The sequence below is a fragment of the Myxine glutinosa genome, chromosome 7 (genome assembly GCF_964187855.1).
Source record: "Myxine glutinosa chromosome 7, kmMyxGlut1.1, whole genome shotgun sequence".
Classification (NCBI taxonomy): domain Eukaryota; kingdom Metazoa; phylum Chordata; class Myxini; order Myxiniformes; family Myxinidae; genus Myxine; species Myxine glutinosa.
Genome location: NC_136267.1, coordinates 112,123,567 through 112,145,397, shown reverse-complemented (window position 1 = coordinate 112,145,397; position 21,831 = coordinate 112,123,567). Strand labels below are relative to the sequence as shown.

The 21,831-nt window shown below is 44.4% G+C and overlaps 1 protein-coding gene across 1 annotated transcript; it reads right to left on the bottom strand.

Moving 5' to 3' along the window:
• Positions 1–978: 978 nt before the first annotated feature.
• SPC25 (SPC25 component of NDC80 kinetochore complex) lies at positions 979–21,221 on the bottom strand. Its single transcript, XM_078782149.1, has 7 exons — positions 20,844–21,221; positions 19,576–19,716; positions 14,217–14,282; positions 13,927–14,073; positions 10,610–10,714; positions 10,172–10,270; positions 979–1,730 (listed from the first exon to the last, which is right to left on the bottom strand). Exons 1-7 carry the CDS (start codon positions 20,860–20,862, stop codon positions 1,612–1,614), a joined length of 696 nt encoding a protein of 231 aa, XP_078638275.1. The 5' UTR covers positions 20,863–21,221; the 3' UTR covers positions 979–1,611.
• Between the last annotated feature and the right edge of the window lie 610 nt (positions 21,222–21,831).

Here is a 21,831-nt window from a genome sequence, read left to right as displayed (position 1 = left end):
AATCACACACAAATCCGCAACAACCACAAAACCAAAACTAAACAGAAACACACAACAACACACACGCAACAAAACAACCAGCGGAAACCCGACAAAGACACGAATGGGAAACACTCAAACTTCGATGCCGTGGAGAGCTTGAAGCAAGCCTCGTCGCCCGACGGACCGGAAGAAGGACAGAGCACAATGCACCACACAAATGGTCTGATAGTTCAATGGGTGGTGAATGCTCTCACAGATGGCTCCGAAAGAGTATCTTTTAAGAAGGGACGAAACAGGTAGCTGAAGATTCTGCGGTTGAGTTCCATCGAGTATTATACTCGGAAGAAAAAGACTTGAATCAAGTATTATACTTTTTGGATCTCGGCATCATGCCGAAAGGTTCATCAAAAAAAAAAAAAAGTATTGTCGTGTGACTACCCTGTAGTGAACACCGCAGGGCGACACAAATGACCAAACGAGCTTTAACTCCGAGGCGTTCAATTCAATGGCGGACCTTCGTTATACTCGCGAGGAGGGAGGCTGAAGAGCTTACCTTCACAGATCCCACCGGCAGTCTTCAAACCTGCAATAATTTTTTGAGATATCAAGTCCACAACTTTGAGATATTTTGTTCACAAACGGACAAACAGGCAGACAGACAGGGGTGAAAACATAACCTCCATCCACCTTTGGTGGCAGAGGTAATAATTATGCAAGAAACCAAACAAACTCCATGTCATATCCCATCTATAATCTTCTTCCCTCCTCCCTCTGCTCCCCGTGCACTCGTGCAGAGAGTTTGTGATTGTCTGTGAACCAGGTTTTTTGCCTTAAACAGAAAATACTAACAACAGTAACCTGAGATCCCTACCCATAGGTGAAAAGGAATAATCAAGCAAGTACCAAGCAAGTACCAAGCAAGTCCGTAAGTGGGCAGGAAATTTGTTTTGCTCCCGCAAAAAAACTGCGAATACGCAGTACACAGGGTCACAAATGTAGAAGCAGGTCGCATTTTATTAACCGAAGATACGCGGAACCCGCAAATGTCAGGGTCCCGACGGTACCAGCTTAATGTATACAAAAAAAGCTTGCATACAACTCACATCCAGGACAAAGACATTCGTAGGCATTGGTGTACCTTAACATTAATTACAAGTACATTAGATGACAATGGATAAATAAATAACATATAGGATCTGAAGCTGCATCCCTAGCATCACAGGCCATCAGTTCAGATGTCAACAATACACAGGCTAGGTGTTAGAATCCTCCCCTTTAAACAAATAATATTTTTAATATAGGGGGGCAAAAAGTCTGAACAACGTTTGTTGAGAGACAGATAGACAAACAGAGAGAGAGAGAGAGAGAGAGAGAGAGAGAGAGAGAGAGAGAGAGAGAGAGAGAGAGAGAGAGAGGAAGGGGGTGGGGTGGGGGGATTCCAGTATTTCAGATAGAGACAAAGAACACCAGGATTTCAATGGAATTGCACAATTCTATCATACTAAACGATTGCAGATTGGGGCAAACTCCTCTGACTGGTTCTCGACTCCCAAATGACCTCGAAATACTTTCCAATCTCATCTAGCCAACTTGTATTAAAAGACCGAGTTGGAAAGAAGAAACGTGGGCTTACAAGGATGCTTGGAATGCTTTACGCACACCAAGAAAAAAAAGTCGAAAGTTCTTCGTCTCTTTTAGCTTTTCCATGAGGACAGGCATGACAGGTAGGCGAGGATGAACATCCAACACTATCGAAAAAAGGGAAAAGGATGCACCACATTAGCAGAAATATGTACACCATGCTCGAATGGGATGCTCAAGACTGACTCTTACCATCAAAATTATCTGGCTGAGCCATCAAACTGAGTCATCATCAAACATCAAACACACCAAAACTAGCTGAATGAAAGCAGCATTAGAGGAGGAGGATGATGTTCAGCAGAGTGAGAGCAGGAGGTGGGGATGAGTAGGAGGATGATGTTGAATGGAGTGGGAAGAGGAAAATGAAGAGAACGGGGAGGGAGAGGAGGAGGAGAAAGGGGTAAGGAGGAGGAGGAGGAGGATGGGGACATCGATGTTGAGCAAAGTAGGATCATTATATTATAGAATCGTATTTTTGGGCACAGAAAAAGACGGCTAGATTAGAAAATTGAAACTATGATGAATGCAAAATGAGCACAGGTTTGGCGTGCCGTGATCGATGGAAAAAATGGCGTCAAATTGTAAGTTGTCGCTACTCCTAGTATAGAGGGACTCTAGTTAGGTGTAACCTTGGGGTGGCTTCGCCACTGAGTTTACAGAATGGGATATGGTTCCAGTTGAGCAGACAGGCAAGCTTGAGGCATTTATGAGCTCAAAGCCACATTCATTTTATTATTGAAGAACACCCCAATTAATTTTTGTTGTTCTTGAGTCACAAATGCTTTACTAACGACTGTTAGGCTGTGCATTATGTTCAGTGTACGGTTATCGCTGGTGTACTGATGAATCAATGTGTAACTAATTGTTTATTATTTATATGAGTAATATTGCCGTTTCCCCGGGGTTAACACCCCAAGAGGACGAATGACCGAAAGGAGCTTCAACTCCGAGGCGTACTTCAAATTTGGCGGGATTATGTTTTCGCGCACGCGGGAAGGTTCGAGGCCATATTTGATCGGAAACACACGGGGTTATTCCAAACCCACAAGACAGAAAGTAAAATTCAACAAATAGAAATTTATTTACAGTAATGTAAAAGATAACGAAAGGTGAGGTAAATGAAAATTCCTAAAATTCCATTCTGACGCAAAATACAGACAGGGGAAAAGCTAATGAAAATAAAATGGTGTTTATAGTGCCGGCACTTAGCGTTGTTGTTCAAGTGAGGGCGTCAAATGAATCTGGCAGCACAAAGTGGCCCGCAGCCACGCGCTGGGAAAAATAATAATAATAATAATAATAATAATAATAATAATCGCCAGATGGCGCGAAGCTCCTCTTCAAGTCCACACGAACGTGAGGTGAACGTGAGGTGATTTTCGCTTTTATCTCCCTCTGACGGACGCGCCAATAGTTCCTCAAACCGCCACCATATTCCTCCTCCTCCTCCTCACAGGCGCACACGCGACCAAAAATGCACCAGCTCGACCCACGCCTGCCTTCCACCAAGACCGAGACAAAGATCGACGGGACGGTTTCTTCTTCCTCCGTTACTATACAAGGCTTCATGAAAGGATGAAGCACAACCACAACCATTTGCCAGCGCGACCAAGACAAGGCGAGAGGAAGATAGAGAGATGCGGCCGCCCGCAACCAAACTCAGGACAAGTGAGACCAAGATGGCCAGACCGCGTCTTTTTTCTATAACTCTCGAATGTTCGACCGCTGACATCACACTCTGTCCAATAATCGAGCGCTACTCAATAATGCCATCGCGCCTCCACCAATCACGAAGGCCAGGGCCCCCTCCTCGTTACGAGTCGTCGGGGGGCGGAGTCTAGTCGTCATTCGTGAATGTTCAGATGATGTAGTTCCCTTGCCGATCGGCAAATGTTGTTTCTGTCGGCCCTGGCGCTGCTGTGAGCGAATGAGTCCATTTGTTATAGTTGTTGTTTAGCTGGCTTTTTTGATTGTAATAAAGACGGAGGGAGGATCACAGTAGGCAAGCACGTACAGGGGAATTTAACCTTACAGACCCTATAATTAATTAGCACAAACCACCCTCCTTATGGCGACATGCAAACACTCTTACCCGGACAGACGGCCTACTTATGTACATCGAGATGGGTTCTTCGCGGCATACGGAGCATTCTAAACCTACACATTCTGAACTTTCTTCAGGTATTTCATCATCTACCCCCATAAACATAACAATATATATTAAGGTGAGATATTAATCCCCATCGGTTGGCATAAATGGGGAGGAAGAAATGCCCAGCTAAGTACAGTGAGAAAAGCGGCGCCATTATTATGACGTTGCTGATACCCAGATTATACTATGAAGTGAAGGCACTTCCCTCAAGCTCAGTGGCCGTGTTAACTGTTTGTCTCATCAGTATGTCCGTGCTCCATCACAAACCTGAGAAAATTTATTGTCGTGTCGCCGGCGATTGAGACCACCAGTGACAGATATCCGAACAGTTTTTACTCCCGAGGCATCCAACCGAGTTCATGGCAGTTCCTTTTATGCAGCGCGTGGGTCCGAAGGCAGCGAGTTCCTTTGCTAAACAAAGCCACACTGGGGTTAATCCAAACCCCACAAACAACGAAACAACACGACACCGAAATGCAACAAATAATGGTTTAATGAAAATAAATGTAAGATGATAAAATGAATGTTGAGGTAAAACTAATTGAAACTCCTACGTTGAGGATCCTCCACTTAGACACAAATACGAACACACAGGGAAAAGTTAAATGAAATAAAAGGCTTTGTCTAGTCGGCCGGCACTCAGCCCTGGTCTCAACGAGTTATTTTGTGATAGTCAGGTTCACTATGTTAACAAATATAATTTCGTTCAAAATTTTGGTAGATTAGCAAAACTATACATTTTTGGAATATTCAGAGCATGAGGAATCCAAAAATTAATGTTTACATTTGCGTAGACACCTTTGCGAAAATGACAATCAGGACAGTGATGAAGATAGTCAGGTTCACTATGTTAACAAATATAATTTCTTTCAAAATTTTGGGATTAGCAAACCTGTACATTTTTGGAATCTTCAGAGCATGGAGAATCTGAAAATCAATGTTGGCATTTTCACAGACACCTGCATGGCCGCCATTTTGGATTTTGAAAATGGCCACCATAAAATACATATTTTGCGCGATCTCGGCTTCTAGTCAACCTAGAGACTTAATTAAATATGCTAATCCTGTTTTCTGGGTCAAGGAATCCAATAAAGGCCTCAAAATAGTGCTCAGGATTATAGAAAAGCAACAAACAAAGGTAATTGAAAACCATTGTCTTTATATTTGTGATATAACTGTATTACATAATACATGATATTGCAAGTCCTTTGAAGTTATAGGTTGTTATAGGAGTTATAGGTAGTATCAGATTGAACTATAAGTCCTATACACAGGATCTACGAGGTCTATACCGTTCAGGAATATGCTTTTACAGATCTTCATCACTGTCCTGAGTGTCATTTTCGCAAAGGTGTCTACGCAAATGTAAACATTAATTTTTGGATTCCTCATGCTCTGAATATTCCAAAAACGTATAGTTTTGCTAATCGACCAAAATTTTGAACGAAAAAACATAGTGAACCTGACTATGATGGTAATGGTGAAGTTTGGTGGTGCCCGCACAGAAAACGCAAAAAATGGCGACAGCTGACGCAAGGCCTATGCGTCGAAGGCACCCAGAGCCGTGTAGCGAGTAGCCAAGACAGCCTCCTTTAGGTTCCTCTACCGTCTGGGGAACCCCAACGCAGCCTCCAGCTCCTTGGTGAGTCCAACAGTCACCCGCCTCTTGGTGTTTGCCGCACAAAACGTCCTCCTACCAAAGAACACAAAATAGCCAGCTTCTTGTTCGACCAGCAAAACCAGACGACGACGGACGACTTCCTCTTCTTTTTCAGGTCAGCCAATCGGGCCGTTTCCCTCCCAGTTCACCCCGCCCACGTTCTTCGTCCAATCACATCCTTCAGAGGCGTGGCCTCATGGCCTTTCATGAACGCCCCCTCATTTATCCACCTTTCATGGGCGGGGCTTTCGCCTATTAGGCCCTCTGGAGGTGTGGCTTAGCGACTCTTCCTTGGCTTGTAAGGGAACGGTTGTTGTAACGGAGGGTTTTTCTATGGCCGGCCTGGTAGTGGTAATAACACATCGGGGGCTAATCACAGGAGGCAACTAGAACGGCAATCGGTTACCTCCGACTGGTTGGCCATATCACTCAATGCTGAAGAATCACCCAAAAAAAATTCTTCTAGCCAGATACGGATCTTCACGAAAATTGAATCCATTCTTCCTCGTCACACACCCAACCAATCCACCAGGTTTCGTCCAAATACGTCCACAACGTTTTGGGATATCCTGCTATGTATCGTTTTTGGCCCTATTGCCCAATGGTGAAAATCACTTTACAAATTATACTAGCCGGATCCGAATCCAGATCTTCACCAAAATCTAATCATTTCGTCCTTCTCACATACGCTTGGTTGGTCTCACAACCTCAACAAAGAGGGTTGGCGTCAGGAAGGGCATCCGGCCAAAAAACATTGCCTCAAAAAGAGAACCATGACAATTACAAGTACATATGGGCAGGGTGCAGCCCAAAGTGGAGATCGGTTTCTGAGGTTTGGGACATGGAATGTAGGGACAATGACAGGGAGATCAGGAGAAGTGGTGGAAGTATTGGTCAGACGAAGCGTGGACATATGTTGTGTGCAAGAGACGAGATGGAAGGGAAGTGGTGTGAGAATGGTGAAGGGTAGGCAGGGACAGAAATACAAGTTTGTGTGGCAAGGGTGCCCGGAGGGCGTGAATGGTGTTGGTGTCCTGTTTTCTGAGGAGTTTGTAGACAGTGTGGTGAGTGTGACTAGAGTGAGTGATAGGTTGATGATGGTGAAAATGATGATTGGAAAGCTCTTGGTGAACGTCATCTCGGGATATGCTCCGCAGGTTGGTCGAAGCGATGAAGAGAAGGACAAGTTCTGGTGTGCGATAGAGAAGCTGATGGAAAACGTGAAAGATGAGGAAGTTGTTGTGGTGGGAGGAGACCTGAATGGACATGTGGGAAGGAGTATGGATGGTTTTGAGGGAGTTCATGGGGGTTATGGATATGGTGTGAGAAATGGAGAAGGTGAAAGGATTTTGGAGTTTGCTGATGGAGCTGATTTGTTGATTTGTAATACTCAGTTCCAGAAAGAGGATAATAAGCTTGTTACATACACGTCAGGTGGGTCTACGACAACCGTTGACTACCTGATGGTGCGTAGGCGAGATAGGGGGCACCTCCGGGACACAAAGGTGATCCCGGGGGAGGAGGCTGTTTCACAGCACCACTTGGTTGTCTGCGACATAAGGGTGAAAGGTGCGAGGAGAGCTCGGCGGGTGAAGTACCAACCGAGAATGAAGGTGTGGAGGTTGAAAGAGGTGACAGTAAGGGAGGCATTAAAAGAGAGGCTGAGTAGGGTCGAGGATGATGTGGTTGAGCTTGAAAGTGGTTGGATGTCAATGAAAGCTAGTCTGTTGGGAGCCGTTGGTGAGGTATGTGGATGGACAAAAGGACCACCGAGGCACTCGGAAACATGGTGGTGGGATGATGAAGTTGGAAAGAGGATTGACGAGAAGAGGAAGAAGTTCAAGGAGTGGCAGAAGGCGGAGGGTACGGGAGCAGAAACAGCAGAGCATGAAAGTTATAAGGCAGCCAAGAAGGCTGCAAAGAAAGAGGTAGCAAAGGCGCAGGAGGCATGTAGGAAAATGTTCGGAGAACGCTTGGATTCGGAAGAGGGTCAGAAAGCAGTATTCAGGATTGCAAAGCACATAGCGAAAGAGAGGTGTGATGTGATGGGGGTGAGTTGCTTGAAGGATGAAGTGGGACAAATCGTTGTCGACCCAGATGGAATTAAAGGAAGATGGAAAAGATATATGGAAATGCTGTTGAATACAGAGAATGAATGGGATGGCAACATAGAGAGTAACCCAGTTTTAGGACCGGCAGAGAAGATAACTGAGAAGGAAGTTGAGGAAGCGATAAAAGCAATGAAGAGTGGAAAATCGGGAGGGCCGACGGGAGTTGTGGGAGATATGTTGAAGGCAGCAGGAAGTTGGGGTGTGAAGAGAATGACAGAGATCTGTAATCTGGTGGTGAAAGAAGGCCGCATTCCAGTGGATTGGGAACTGAGTACCCTCGTCCCTCTATACAAGGAGAAAGGTGACCCTCTGGAGTGTGGCTCGTACCGAGCGATAAAGTTATTGGAGCATGGAATGAAGGTATTGGAAAGGGTGTTGGAGAGGAGGACAAGGAAGAAAGTGAAGATCGACGAAATGCAGTTTGGATTTATGCCAGGAAGAGGAACGACAGATGCTGCCTCACAATGAAAAGCTTTTCATTGTGAGGCAGTTGCAGGAGAAGTACATGGATAAGAGGAAGAAGTTGTTTTTTGGGTTTGTTGATCTGGAGAAAGCATTCGATAGGGTTCCACGCAAAGTATTGACATGGGCATTGAGGAAGTTAGGAGTGGAGGAATGGTTGATCAGAGTAGTGATGGCAATGTACAAAAGAGCGCGCACAGCTGTAAGGACGAAGGACAGGAACAGTGGTGAGTTTGAGGTGAAGGTGGGAGTGCCAGGGGTCGGTACTAAGTCCACTACTATTTGTAGCTGTGATGGAGGTGCTGGCTCAGAACGTAAAGGAAGGTTTACCGTGGGAGTTGTTGTATGCAGATGATCTGGTGTTGATTGCGGAAAGTATGGATGGACTGAAGGAAAAGATGAACAAGTGGAAGGAATGTATGGAGACAAAAGGTCTGAAGGTGAATATCGGAAAGACGAAGGTGATGGCAAGTGGTAAAGCATGTGGTGAGGTGGAAAGAACTGGGAAGTGGCCGTGTGCTGTGTACAGGAAGGGTGTCGGAGTGAACTCCATTCAATGTACAATGTGCGCTGAGTGGGTTCATCAAAAATGTAGTGGTCTGAGAGGGTCATTTACCAGTGTGGCAGCTACATTCAAATGTAAGGTGTGCACAGAGGGAGCTGCAGATGGAGGAAATGTTGAGTTGGATCTTGGAGACAGCGTGAAGCTGGAAGGTGTGAAAACATTTTGCTACCTCGGAGACATGCTGAATGGAGAAGGTGGATCAGACTCGGCAACGGTTGCTCGAGTGAGATGTGCATGGAAGAAGTTTCGGGAACTGAGTGGCGTGCTGATGAGGAGGAGAGTGTCGCTGAAGCTGAAGGGAAAGGTGTATGCTGCATGTGTGAGAAGTGTTATGATTTATGGGAGCGAGACATGGGTAATGAACGTAGAGCAGCAACGAAGGCTGGAAAGGGTGGAAATGCGAATGGTTCGATGGATGTGCGGAGTATCGTTGAGAGAGAGGAAGACAAATGATGAATTGCGAAAGATGATGGGAATCGAGCCTGTGATTGATGCTGTGAAGAGGAACAGGTCGAGATGGTTTGGTCATGTGTTGAGGAAGGATGAAAGTGACTGGTTGAGAAGAGTGATGGACGTTAATGTAGAAGGAAGTAGAGGACGGGGAAGACCGAGAAAAACTTGGCTAAAGATGGTGGAAGAAGAAATGCGGGCAAGGGGGTTAACAAGGAGAGATGCAGAAAATAGGGCAAAATGGAGAAGATTGTCATGGGGACCGCAAGGCTAACCCCCGCTCTAGCAGGGAAAATGGCCTTAAAATGCATGTTGTTGTTGTTGTTGTCACATACGCTACATCTCTGCCAAATTTCATCCAAATCCGACAACTTTTTGAGATATCTTGTTCACAAATGGACAAACATTCAGACAGGGGTGAAAACATAATCTCCATCCACCTTTGGTGGCAGAGGTAATAAAAATAATAATAATTATAATAATAATAAATAAAAGCGTGCTCAGACATGTGGTACACAGTAGCCAACATCAACAAAAAGCATCATGTGATACTGAACCAGGTAGATAAATCGGATAAATAATCATGTGAAACCATCCCGACAATCTTTACTTGAATAATGGTCGTTTCCTGTCCATCACTGCATCCATTTGCAATAACAGTGTGCACACACACACACACACACACACACACACACACACACACACACACACACACACACACACACACACACACACACACACACACACACACACACACACACACACACACACACACACACACACACACACACACACACACACACACACACACACACACACACACACACACACACACACACACACACACACACACACACACACACACACACACACACATAGTCTCTATTCCATCTCCTGATGAAACCCACCCACATGTTGAGATAGTCAAAAACTGCAACACACACGTACATGCGCACACACACACCTCCCACTGTGGGAGTGCCCTGATAAGTACACAAAGACAGCCATACGTGCACATGTGTGGTGTTGTGGTGTTCATATGAGCACTGTTATAAACCATTTTCAAACTCAAATTTGGACAAAATACAATTTTGCAAGGGCATGTTTAAAATACACTAACTCAGTGCTTTGCACATTGAAGTCATTACCTTCCAAGCCACCCTCAACAGTAAAGTACCACGTGAAGCCAAAGGTCCTCTTTAGATCTTTAGCATCAATGTTATGGAAAACAAACTGCAAACGTTCTCCTGTTAAAAAAAAAAGTGGGGAAAAAAACAAAACAAATTCAGGAACAAGATATAGACATTAACAAAAACTAGTTAATGCAAAATAAGTGGATTGTTGACTCCTTCCTCATTGGGTGCAATATGTAGATATAACCTTCGGGATGTTTGTATCAGACATTATCCCAGGTGACATTATATGCTGTTTATGGGAATCTGGAATAACATTTTCTCTCAAGCTAATATTGATGTCGAAGCACAAAGACTGCCGTTTGATCTTGAGGTTTTATAGGAAAGAGGGATTTCAGATTACGAGCAACAATCTCACAAACTTTAGCAAATAAAAAAAACATTTCAAATCACCTTGCAATCGCCGGATTTCAATTCCAAGGATCTCCGAGAACATGTCAATACAATTGAGAATCTCTGCATTCTTCTGTGACATCTTCTGCTCCTTTGCAGCAAGTTCTGCAAACACAGGATAGCAAGTATACACCATTATTTCCCATCAAGAGGTTTAAACAATACTCAAGCCAGCCTTAGTGAGGCAATTTACCTGAATGTTGCTGGCACATCACCCAAGACTTGCCTGAAATGGACCTCAAAATGAAGATATAATTTCAATCGCCCAAATTACACCTGTAATCAACGGTGAAGAAAATCACAGAGTGAATCATCCATGATTGACCTGTTCAAATAACGCAAATAAGCTTTTTCTTTTTTTGTGTATACAAGATCGAGGCTCGTGTAAGAGCTAACATTAATCATCAAAAAAAAAAACACGGACACATAAAAAAACATATAACAAAGGGAGCGGGAGACAAGATGGGGAGAGAGAGGGAAGCACACAAGCACAACAATAGAGAACAGGGACATCGGGAGATCTGTGGGAGGGAGAGGGTTTGAGGGGAGGAGGCATGGGAAGGGGGGGGGGGGGGGGGAGAGGTATAAAACACATGGACTTCCAATAGAAATAAGTCGGTATTTCAAAAAAGTGGACCTGGGGTGAAATTAACGGGGGTAGAAAAGATGAAGATTTTGGATGGGGGAAGATGAGAGATGGTGGTGAACAGCTGTTTTAAAGACCTGGAGGGAGGAGTGGGATTGAAGAGAGTGAGCGAGTTTGTTCCAGAGGTGGGAGGAAAAGAAGAATGAAAGAGTGAAGGTGAGCAGAGAGTCTTGATTTTGGCAGTTTCACCAGAAGAGGGTTGCTGGCAGATGTTGTGCGACCTGTAGGCATATTTGGGGGACAGAGCACAGAGAGAGCTAGGGGAGCTAGGCCAGAGAGGAGTCGGTAGAAGACAAAGTCCACCAACCTGCCTGCGGTGAGCGAGTGAAAGGCCCTCAGAATTAGCTTCATCGCGGGAGATTCCAATGATTCTGAAAGCTTTGGTTTCAACAGCGTGAAGCAGAGCTAGGTGTGAGGCAGGAGCACCAGCCCAGAGGGGAGAGCAGTATTCCATTGAGCTGCGGATGAAAGCCTTGTATTTGGTGAGGAGCTCAGGTGTGCCAAGGAAGGACTTCACACGACGGAGGATGCCCAGTCGGCGACTGGCTTTTGAGGCCAGATTGGAAATGTGGTTTTCCCAGGAAAGATCATGGCGGATAGTGAGATCCAAAAGCTTGAGTGACAGAACTTCTTGGAGAGGATTGTTGAGAAAGTAGATGGGAGGGTTATCCAGTCGGTCTTTTAGGAGAGACATAGTGAGAGTGTGAGATATGTCAGGATTGAAAGACATGTTCCACTTATTTGACCAGTCTGTGATTTTGTCCAGGTCTGCAGAGAGTGAGGAAGCTACAGAATGCCGATCTGAGGGATGAGGTATGGAGCGGCAGAGAGTGGAGTCATCAGCAAAGAGATAGAGGATTTTCCAGAGAGTCAGAGAGATCATTGATGAAGAACAGAAAAAGCACGGGGCCCAGAACACTGCCTTGGGGAACTCCAGCCTGAACAGGAGGGGGAGATGAGAGAAATCCATTCAGGGCAACACGTTGACTGCGACCAGAGAGGAAGTCCGCAAGCCATGTGTAGAGATTTCCATGGATACCATAGGAGGAGAGTTTGGTGAGCAGAGCGGGGTGCCAGACCATATCGAAGGCACTTGATATGTCAAGGGAGACAGCTCTGATTTCCTGTTTGGCATTGAGGACCTCCATCCATTGTTGAGACAGCAGAAGCAGCATGTTCAGAGTAGAGTGACCTGGTCTGAATCCAAATTGATGATCAGAGATCAAGCCATTGCAGAAGAGGAAGGATTTTATATCCGAAGCAATGATGAATTCCATGACCTTGCTGATTATTGGGAGCAGGCTAATGGAGTAAGCCATTCAGGACCCTGGGATAGGATTTCCTACCCGAGGAAACGATGGGATCCTGTGCCGTTAACAGGCAGGATCCTGTCCGAGGAGCCTGATAATAGGTGGGATCCCATCACTCCCATGTGAAACGTACCTCACCTAATACTACACTCACCTAAATCCGTTCGTTCATCATCTCAAACCCCTCCGCTCCTCCCAACCCCAACTTCACACCATCCCCTTCAAACTTCCCCTCCTCCCCCCTCCTCCTCTTTTTCATTCCACATTCGAAACCATCCCCCTACCACCAACTACATCACCAATTACCCTATTATCTCAGTTCCCTCAGTACAATGGATTGGAATTACCTCGTTTAATTCATTACCTATAAATGATATACAATACAAAGGATCCCTCAGCGAGTCAGCATGTGTAAATCACCGTGGAATTAAAGAAATATGTTCCTTTTCTTCCCTGAAAAACTCCCCAATTAAAGCCATTGCAGTCATATCACGTGAGTGAGATAAACATCAGCTGCTGCACTTCTCGGCTGTTGGTTTCCATTGTCACCATAGTGTGGCCACCTCCCGCAGGCCTGCAGGATGACACTTCTGACCCTTCCCTCGCCCCCCCAACCCACCCTTCAAGGGTCACATGCACACCCGCAGTGACAAAGTTGCTTTCGTGTCTCTGTCAAATCGATGTGCAGCTACATCAGAGGCTGTTCGCGTGGTCATGCCATTTTCATGCAGTTGTGTGACACACGCACATGCAGAACCACAATTTTGACATGGTGGTGACAATGGGGAAGGGTTAGGAATGTTAATTACAGCCGGGAAAACAGACAGACACAGGGGCTATGGTGACGAGGAGTTTCCGATACAACTGTTCCTGTTGTTGCTCGGCTGGGGTTACAAAACACTTATTCTACCATTCATTATGATATAACTGGACCTCCTCTTTCTCTTTCTCCTCCTCTTCCATCCCCACTCCTTGTCCTCCTCCTAATCTCCCTGCCCCACTCATCCTCCTCCCTCCACCCACTCCTCCGCCCTCCACCCACCCCTCCTCCGCCCTCCACCCACCCACTCCTCCTCCCTCCACCCACTCCTCCTCCTCCCTCCACCCACCCACTCCTCCTCCTCCCTCCACCCACCCACTCCTCCTCCTCCCTCCACCCACTCCTCCTCCTCCTCCACCCCTATATCCCCAACTCCCTCCCTTCCTCCTCTGGCTCCTCCTCCCACCCCTATATCCCCAACCCCCTCCCTTACTCCTCCGGCTCCTCCTCCCACCCTTAATTGATCTCGTCAAAAACAAACACACACAAAAAAAAAAAAAAAAACTCGCAATAAAACCCCAATGATCAAATAAAAACTTACCGTCTCTCTTTTCAATCAACTTCTTTTCTTTATTCAGGAGCAACATTTTTGCTTTTTCAAGTTGGTGCTGATGATTCAAGATCTGTTCTTTCACAGTTTGTGCTTCCTGAACCAGGCTTACAGTTTCGCATGATGCTTTTTCCATTTCTGAACATCAAATTCACACAAACAAACAAAAAAATCACGAGTACCAAAAAAGGCAGTTCCAGCAGCACAAACTTTTACAATTCAGAGCTGTAATGCACCAAAAACAAGCAACAAACCCAGTAATAAATTCAAGATATATTTACCTGCTTCTGTGCTCTCCTGTTTCTCAGCAAGCTTTTGCGTCTCCTTGCTCAGCCAATAAATTTCCTCTAAGTAATGCAAAAGCCATAACTATTTACGTATTTATAGGTTCTAACAGAGAAGAAATGCATTTAAAGCAAGTAATGAGATAGCACATTTTCAGTATTTATATGAATCACATAACTAATCAATTATTATTGTAACAAGGAATGTCTGAAAGCCTCTATTCAAGGCATTCATAAAGACTTGTATCGAATTTAAACAGACAGGTGTTCAAAAACATACAAAACTGGCACGACACTCGAAAGAGAGCGTACCTCTGCCAGGCTGAACAGTTTACGTTTTGTCTCCCACTGATAGGCCGGATCTGGATCCGGACCTGAACCAAAATCTAATTGGCATTTTCTTGTCACTTATCCAACTCATCCACCAAGTTTTGTCATAATCCGTCCACAACTTTATGAAGCATCATGCTATGTATCGTTTTTGCCCCCATCTCAAAGGTAAAGAATGACAAACTTTTTAAAAATAAATTCTGGTATCCGGATCCGGATCTTCACTAAAATATAATCAATTCTTTCTCGTCACACACCCAACCTGTCCACAAAATTTTGTCCAATCCGTCCACAACTCCAAATATCCTGTTCACAGATCGCAGACAGGTATGAAGACATAACAAAGCGTTGGTCAGCCTTCATGTGTACATTGGATGTGACACCACCAAGTGTTTTTCACAGCAAAGGCAAAAAAGGCTTCGTCATGGCTAAGGGATTTGGGGAGAGTTCCAGAGAATATTTTTTGGACATGAAGAGGTGTGCATTCTGAGCAACCTCCTCACTCATCAACTTGAACAATTTGTGTGCCATCTTTATATTTTCCCGACGTTGGAGGACATCAATGAGACCGCTCTAGAGGTTGTTTTTTTTTGCCTTTCCTCGTCCTCGCCATGCGGGCAGAATCTACCTCCTTCATAACCAAATGCATGCGCGAGAACTGCATAATCAAACATTCGTCATATCAGACAGCAATTTTCCATTGGCATTAACAAGCAAAATATCAGCACCCGCCCCACTCGTGATGAGCACTGTAGTCAAGAGGAAGCTACGTAGCTATAAAAATGAACGCAGAACCCTGCACCCAATACTATACTGGAAGTTGTGCATTGCAACTTTCCAAAATCACGCTTTGAAGGGCAATGATGATCCTGCCGCAAGTCTGGCTTATCCAGCATGGAATTGTGCAGATGCTGGGATTGTAAGAACTGTTTGGAGACTCAAGCGCACTGGCTCACGGCAAACTCAAATGTATTTGAGGCAGAGGACAACCGTGTTGCTGAGTGACTTTCCAGTTTCTCGCACATTGAAGCCTCTCTGTGTGGTGTCAAACTGAAGTTTCCCCTCCTCGTCGTCCAGTTCTTTAGAATGTACATTTCCAGATCATCTGTTTTCAATATGTCCATTTTGCTTTTGATCCTTTGAAATTTGTACATATTGCTCACCTAATGTATCGTCTATATTAATCACCATGTCTTTGCTGTATTTTAATTACACATTTTGGTCCAAATTTTCGCTTGGCGCTGTTTTTAAGTAAGTACCATTCTACATTTGAAGGAGGGAGGGAGGGAGGGATTCGTGTTATATTTTGAAGTCTTGAGATGCAGTGAGGATTTGCTATGAAAATGTCAAAATGCAGCGATATCAAAATATATGGTCGGAATTTGTTCTATGTGGCACTCTTTTTCTCGAAATGTCTTGTTTCAGCATTATCACCTCTGAGTGTTTGAGTCCCTAATGAAAGTATATCTTCCAGTAGGGTCTGTGTGTCTCTGTCTCTGTCTCTCTTTAAGTTTGTGCACATGGGTTTTAATCAATTGTGGACTCTGAAAACTAAGCTTCAATCCCACAAGTGCGTCCATGATGATGCTATAGATGCGTGAAGTTAGTCCTGAGCAACGACAATTAGATAAACCGAGTGAAATTCACGTTTTGCTCACGCATCGTGTGGCAAACCTAGTATCACTTAATTTCACATATGCAACGTTTCCTTAGATGTCTCAAAGCCAACAAAGTTTAACACCAATAGCCAACAGCTCACCCAGGAGGATTTTAAGAGAGCATGAAGTCGGTACTGGAACCACGATTTGGGTTAATCTAGTGAAATCAAGACACCCACGCAGAGTATACGAATCCGAGTATTGTGAGCTTCTGCTTATACAGAGTCCTCATATACATCTGAAAGTAGAGAACTCACAATGCCAGAGTGTTTCAAACACAATGTTAATGGGCCGTTAAGTTGGTCCCAGGCACCGATAAATATGTCAATTTGGTTAAATTCACATCACGCTCACGCATCATGGACTCGCTAAATTTCACCTAGGGAGAGGTCCCATAGTTGTCAAGAAGCTTGCCAAATCTCATACCTAGCAAATTCCTAAGGACGATGTTATGATGGCGTGAACCTGATACTTAGCTCTAAAATGAGGACATTTTGCCCCACACAGGCAACTTTCCCTGTCTGTCACAAAAATACTGGCAGGGTTTTAAAGTTAAACCTTTATCACAATGTCACGCACATTGTCAACTATCAAAAACTGTCAAAGCATAGTAGCCCCCTGATGGTGGAACAAAACTATTTTTCTAGCCAATTCTGGAGCTTCAGCTGATGCTCCAAAAGGACACAAGGAACAAGCACTAATAGCTCATATGTGATAAATACAACAACATCAACAGGCATTTTAAAGCCATTTTCCCTGCTAGAGCAGGGGCTTAGGGCTAGCCTTGCGGGTCCCATGACAATCTTCTCCATTTTGCCCTATTTTCTGCAGCTCCCCTTGTTAACCCCCTTGCCCACATTTCTTCTTCCACCACCTTTAGCCAAGTCTTTATCGGTCTTCCCCGTCCTCTACTTCCTTCTACATTCTTTTCCATCACTGTTCTCAACCAGTCACTTTCATCCTTCCTCAACACATGACCAAACTATCTCAACCTGTTTCTCTTCGCAGCAACCATCACAGGCTCTATTCCCATCATTTGTCTTCCTCTCTCTCAACGATACTCCACACATCCACCAAACCATTCGCAATTCCACCCTTTCCAGCCTTCGTTGCTGCTCTACGTTCATTACCCATGTCTCGCTCCTATAAATCATAATACTTCTCACACATGCAGCATACACCTTTCCCTTCAGCTTCAACGACACTCCCCTCCTCATCAGCACGCCACTCAGTTCCCAAAACTTCTTCCATGCACATCTGGCTCGAGCAACCGTTGCCGAGTCTGATCCACCTTCTCCATTCAAGATGTCTCCTAGGTAACATTTTTTTCACACCTTTCAGCTTCACGCCGTCTCCAAGATCCAACTCAACATTTCCTCCATCTGCAGCTCCCTCAGTTCACACCTTACACTTGAATGTAGCTGCCACACTGGTTAATGACCCTCTCAGATCACTACATTTTTGATGAACCCACTCAGCGCACATTGTACATTGAATGGAGTTCACTCCGACACCCTTCCTGCACACAGCACATGGCACACGGCCACTTCCCAGTTCTTTCCACCTCACCACATGCTTTACCACTTGCCATCACCTTTGTCTTTCCGATATTCACCTTCAGACCTTTTGTCTCCATACATTCCTTCCACTTGTTCATCTTCTCCTTCAGTCCATCCATACTTTCCCCAATCAACACCAGATCATCTGCATACAACAACTCCCACTGTAAACCCTCCTTTAAGTTCTGAGCCAGCACCTCCATCACAGCTACAAATAGTTGTGGACTTAGTACCGACCCTTGATGCACTCCCACCTTCACTTCAAACGCACCACTGTTCCCGTCCTTCGTCCTTATAGCTGTGGGTGCTCTCTCGTACACACTGTTAAACAAGGTGGTGTAATAGACTGGTGGATAAGTTGGATGTGTGACAAGGAAAAAATGCTTCAATTTTGGTGAAGATTCAAATCTGGATCCGGATCCGAGATTTTTTTAAAGCGACACTTCACTATTGAGTAAAAACCACCGTTTAGAGGCCATTTTTCCCCGCAAAGCGGGGGTTGGCCTTTTCGGGGACCGTGGTAGTTATTGTTTTTTGGTCCCCTTTTTGAAGCAATGTTTTACGGCCGGATGCCCTTCCTGACGCCAACCCTTTTTGCCGCCTTCAACGACAAACAGGGAATTACCAGTGAACTGGTACTCAATTAGCCGACCTCGGAAGGATGACAGGCTGAGTCAACCCCCCTGGCATTAATTCAGCGATCGACCGAGATTCGAACCCAGGATCCTAGGATCCTAAGCCGGCACCCTAGCCGCTAGCCCAACACCAGGGATTGAGGGATCACTATTGAGTGATAGGGCTAAAAGCAATATATAGCACAATATGTCAAAAAGTTATGGACGGATCCGGATGAAGCTTGGTGGACAGGTTGGTTGTGTGATGACAAATGGATTCGATTTTGGTGAAGATCTGAATCCACATCCGGATAAAATAAATATTTGATTTTTTTTTGTAACTCTTCACCATTAAGTGATGGCCAAAAACGATGTGTAGCATCAAAAAGTTGTGGACGGATGACAAACGTTGGTGGATTTTTTTATGTGTGTGACAAGAACAAGCCAATTCGATTTTGGTTGAGGTCTGGATCCAGATATGACTTATCAGTGGGATACAAAATGTAAACTGTTCAACCTGATGGAGGTATGCTCTCTACCGAGTGCTGTTCTAGTTTCAATTGAATTCTATAAAACACAAATTACCTTATTGGCACTTTCAAAGTCTTAACCGTTTAGTAATTATTGGACAAAAATTTTACTGCATTTTACATCATTCCAACCAATCAAATTTGCCGCTTGCAGACCCTTGCCTATGTCCTCGTTTCTCAAGACTGTGCGAGGTAAGGTGTTCTATGAACTCTCTAGTTAATGATGTCCTGTAATATGTGCAGTGATTACTCTTCATTCTGAATGTCTAAACAATTTGAAGTTTCCACAATTTTTTGACATCCTAAATTGTTGAGACAGCAAAACATTTATGACGTCGCTTCCATCTTTGACATCATTCACAACTTTGTTAGAAGGAATAACTATTTCTCTCCGAATGTCTGCGCAACATCTCCACATCCTTGTCAACGTTTTTGACATGTTGGTGAAACACTTCATACTGAATGAAACCTGACCTTTAGAAAATAGTACTGGGATTGCATGAAAATTAAACTTCTTACTAGACTTTTATCAATGAGGTCTCTAAATTTCAGCTTCACGTTACCATGCAGACAGACAAACAGATGCAACTGAGAAAGCTTCTGAGCCTTCTGTGTTAAAAAAAAAAATCATTTGTACATTGACCAGGTAGGCCACATGTCCATACCATGTATCCTTTTAATGAAGCTTTGATGGTTATCAGACAAAACAGGCATCTGAGAGATGGCTTCTCCAATTGGGTGGATGATCTGTTGCCATTTCTGTTGCAAACTCCCTTGACAAAAAGGCAAGGGCTCAACTCTCGAGGCTGCGGGTGGGTGGAATAAAAAGTGTGTTTAGATTGTGAGCACACAGGGTATGTTCAGTTACCAAGCAGCTATTTAGCACTTGTAAAGCCAGCTGTTCCTTATCAATCGTTTCGGATGGAGTGCTTAAGCTACTTGGCGAGCGCTTTGCAAGAAACTTGGGAACTGAACACACCCCTGATGTCCATCATTTGCTTTTAGAGTACATTCAAACTGCTGCGCCACAGCTTCAGCATCACACAAGCGACAGACCTTCCTATATAACGAGGTCAGTCGCATTTTTACATCGGACTGTCCATTTCCTTATTGTATCTATTTGAATATTACCAGCTTCGGTGGTGTAATGGAGAGAGTTCTGCTCCGAGTTTGGGACGTTGGTGGTTCTACCCCTGGCTGAGTCATAGCAAAGACTTTTAAAATGGTACGGACTGCTTCCTTGCTTGACGCTTAGAATTTAAGGATAGAGAATTTTAAAAGGGTAGAGTGTAGACAAACAACCATATGTTGGTAAGAGTAGCACAAGCCTTGATGGGCCGAAGTTCCTTCTGGGGAACTCATATCCATAGCAATGTATCATCGGCAAAGAGGAACAGTACATTCAGTTATGGTCCGAGCCCTGAGAGGTTCATGGCTATCAGGAACAAGTAGAACACCATGGCATGACTGAACACCTTTCTTTTCTTTCTTGCTTTCTCGGTTTAGTGCTGCCAAAGGAACCCCAAAACAAGGATTACAACTGGGTGGTGGTTTGCGTTTGGCTTCCCAGGCCAGGGGTAGTCAGGGCAGGAACTCAGGAATTTGTTCATGATGCCGGCAATAGCTCATCCACCTTTCGCGAAAGACACCTTGAGATCATTACCTTCCACCTACCTAATGGTGGTGACGGGACGCCCACAATTTAACGTCAGTCTGAGGGTGATGGAACTGGGATGAGATTCTAACCAGGGGCATGAAGAGCTGCATCACTTCTGGGGGGAATAACTGAGGTACAAACACTTGAGGCATCAACCCCTGTAGGTTAAAGTCAAAGCCCATTAATAGTCCTATACAGCTCTGCTATTTAATGGCCCTGACATTTTACACACACCGAAACCAATTTATACTCGATCGAATAACACCAATTACTTACATTTCTCGCATGGCTCCATTGTCGGTACGAGTTTGGCGACAGCTGTGTTATGAGACTCCAAACACGTCTCAACTTTCCCCACCGTTTACACAAAAGGGAAAGGGTATTGGATAAATTTGGATTTGGAACGCAACCCTTAAAAAAAAACAAAAAAACTTCCTGTTCAAATCGGTTCCCGACTTCCCGCCACAGTTAAGCCACTCAGTAAACGAGCGCCAATAAACTTACATCTAAACTTGATGTTGTACAAACGTTTGCAAATCCATGAGAATATGTTCGCTCCGAGTGATAATTTTAAAACAAGAGATTATTTTGCATATTTATCAGTGACGCAGAAAACGCCCCAACAGACGTTCGAACGAGCCTGCCATTTACTATACCGCTGAGGCTGCAAAATGTGTACAATGTACTCTTCTTTGTTTTCTCCCTTTTGACTTCCATGACAATTATTAAATTATAATACAATATTAACAACACAAAAATATGTACATATTTTAATTTTTGCGTGAATTATCTGCAAATGAACAAAGGAAATAAATATTGTTCGTGTTGGTTTACTCATTTGGCAGTTGGCAGTTTGGCACCCGATCGGCGATCACCGAGTGTGACTGCGCTGCAGCACTTGTTTGGTGGACGGTGGTTGGTTATATTTTCAACCATGTAATGTAATGCTGTTCAAAAATTATGTAACACTTTATTTTTTAGAGAGGCGCATACGGGCTTGATTAAACCTTACTAATAATTTAACACTCGACACAAACAAAGCCAATGGAAATCTGATGCGATTAAGCTGGACAGTGTATAATCAGCAGAGGCATTTGCAGGCCTAATGTGTTAGGCCCACCAGGAAACAAGATGGCGGTCATATAATTTTGTCTCAGCACTATGGTGGGTGGATTCACGCGGCAGATGTGGGTGTGGTCCATAAACATTTCAAAAATCGACCCACAACAAGATCCCAAACAACAACAGAAACAGCAATGTGAAG